General features: G+C 53.5%; 1 protein-coding gene across 1 annotated transcript in view; it reads right to left on the reverse strand.

Annotated features, from left to right (window-relative positions):
• The window catches only part of LOC104987185 (pre-mRNA-splicing factor ISY1 homolog), a 15,109-nt gene that overhangs the window by 3,193 nt on the left and 9,653 nt on the right, over positions 1–2,263 (reverse strand). Inside the window, exon 8 of the mRNA XM_010837982.1 lies at positions 694–881. Coding sequence (XP_010836284.1) covers positions 694–881 — 188 coding nt within the window. The remainder of the gene's footprint in view (positions 1–693; positions 882–2,263) is intronic.

Raw genomic sequence — 2,263 nt, forward strand, 5'->3', positions numbered from 1 at the left:
TGGCCTCCAAGAAAGCCACATGCTACGCAGGGCAAAGGTGACCAAGGCCTGCCCTCTGCGAAGGGTGACCCTCCTCCGGCCCCGGCAGGAGGGCATCAGACAGGAGGGCAGGGGTCCCACGGCAGCTCCGGGGCGGCTGGCAGGGGACACGCCCGGATCCTCCACGGTTCAACACCCTGAGGTTCCTCAAAGAACCAAAAGCAGGACTAACACAGGATCCAGCGGTTCCATTCCTGGGTTCACACACGAAATAAACAGAGATGCTAATCAGCAAAGACACAGCTCCCCGAGGTTCCGAGCAGCACCATTTACAACAGCCGAGGGGTGGGAGCAGCCGAAGGGTCTCGACAGATGAACGAATAAAGACACACCGTGGAATCCTACTCAGAAAAGAAGACGCCGCACCACCTGCAGCAGCCTGGGTGGATCTGGAGATTACCCCACTAAGTGCGGCACGCCAGACAGAGGCAAACCTCTGTGGTATCACTCACGTGTGGAGCCTAAAGAATACAGCAGGATATACTGCGCAACACAGGGAATGTAGAAAACAGGTTTCGGATAACTTGCCAATGGAATGTGCCTTTAAAACCGTGAACGATTATACTGCGCACCTGTACGTAATATTGTACACCAACTAAACTTCAATTTTTTACAAAGTCCTAATAGAAAATAAATTCCTTAGAAAAAGAAAACCTTCTTTCCCAAAGGCGAGCAAAGCAAGCGGAGACCCCCAGTGAAGCGGACGCCCTCAGACCTACGTCTCTTTTCATACGCCTGCTCCAAGGGCACGATGACACCGTCGTCTTCATCGAGGTAACCGTAGTATTCAAAGTCGATCGCCTTCATGAGCTCGGCTCGGGTCTTTCTTGGAGGAGGAAGCGCTGAAAGAAAGAACTCTTCAGCTTAGCCGGGTTCCCCATCACGGCCACACTCATGCCTGCTCCCCAGTCAATGCGACGCAGGCGCGCAGTATGTGCGCTCCTGAAAACAGCACCAAACAGGCGCTTCGCCACCCCAGTAACGGGACCACACACGACACTACCCTTTTAAACCAGCACTGCTCCAGACGCAGTCCATTCAGAAGGGATCTATCGTCCTTTAAAAAGCAACAACAAAAGCCGGCAAAGCTTTACGGACAGATATGATCGTCACGGCATTGTTTATGCAACAGTGAAAACCTGGACCCCCACGGGACTATGAATGCCTGGCGGGGTAGGGTGTCCTGTGACCCCTGCGACCGCGGCTTCACGAGCTGCTTTCACAGGAAATGCCGTAATAGCTAATGAAAAACCATGAGACAAAAGAAACTACAAGCAAAAAAGATACATGAGAAATTTCCTGAAGAAAATACATTCAGACTAAGTATTACTGTTCAGGATATGTAGCAATTCTGGAAAATCCAAAGGGAAATGAAAGTCCAGTTGACTGGTCAAAGAATAGAAGCTGATTAACTGAAGGAGAAGAAACCTCTAAGCATGAACGTTTCAATGATTAATAGTAACTGAATTCAACTGTCAATTTCATTAGGAATCAGGGAAACAAAAAATAGACACAGTATACTGTTTCAAGTACCAGCAACAGTGTTACAGTTGCGAAGACGCGGAAGTAACTAAAAGTCTACACAGGAGGGGTGGGCACAGCCAGCACGGGCCACCCGAGACTTCATCCTTTGCGTCACTCGGCTTTGTAAGGAGAACTGTGGGGGCACAAGGACGGTCCACACACGACGGCCCAGGTAGGGGAAGCCCCCTTCCACCGGCCTATGCAGGTACCAGCAACCCTGCCCAGCCTGGGCCACAAGGCCTCGCCCAGGACGGGCTCAGAGCACTGAGTGCATCCCGGCCGCAGGACGGAGCTGGGATCCAACCGACGCCGGCGGGGCTCGCCCTGGGAGGGAGCTGGGATCCGGCCAACGCCGGCAGGGGTCACCCTGCGGCCTGTGCTTGAACCGTTTGGGGGGTGGGGGGTGATGGTGGTAAACTGTCGCTGAGAGAGGACAAAGTCTAAGTGGATAATGGACAGCCTGCCACCCCAGAGACTGAGGCAGAGAGAAGCGCTCGCAGGATGGAAGCCGGAATGGCAGCAGGAGCAAGGGCTCTGGGCCAGCCATTCCTGAGGACAAACGTGTCAGTTACAGGAGCCAGCAACAGACTTCTCTGCCTCAAGGGAGCCAGGCTGACGTGACTCAGCTGATGAGATATGCACGGAAGAGCACGGGAAGGCCTGGCAGGGAGCACTCCAGACAGTAACGGCGACGGGGCAT

Source organism: Bison bison, unplaced genomic scaffold, assembly GCF_000754665.1.
Source record: "Bison bison bison isolate TAMUID 2011002044 unplaced genomic scaffold, Bison_UMD1.0 scf7180017845962, whole genome shotgun sequence".
Taxonomy (NCBI): Eukaryota; Metazoa; Chordata; class Mammalia; order Artiodactyla; family Bovidae; genus Bison; species Bison bison.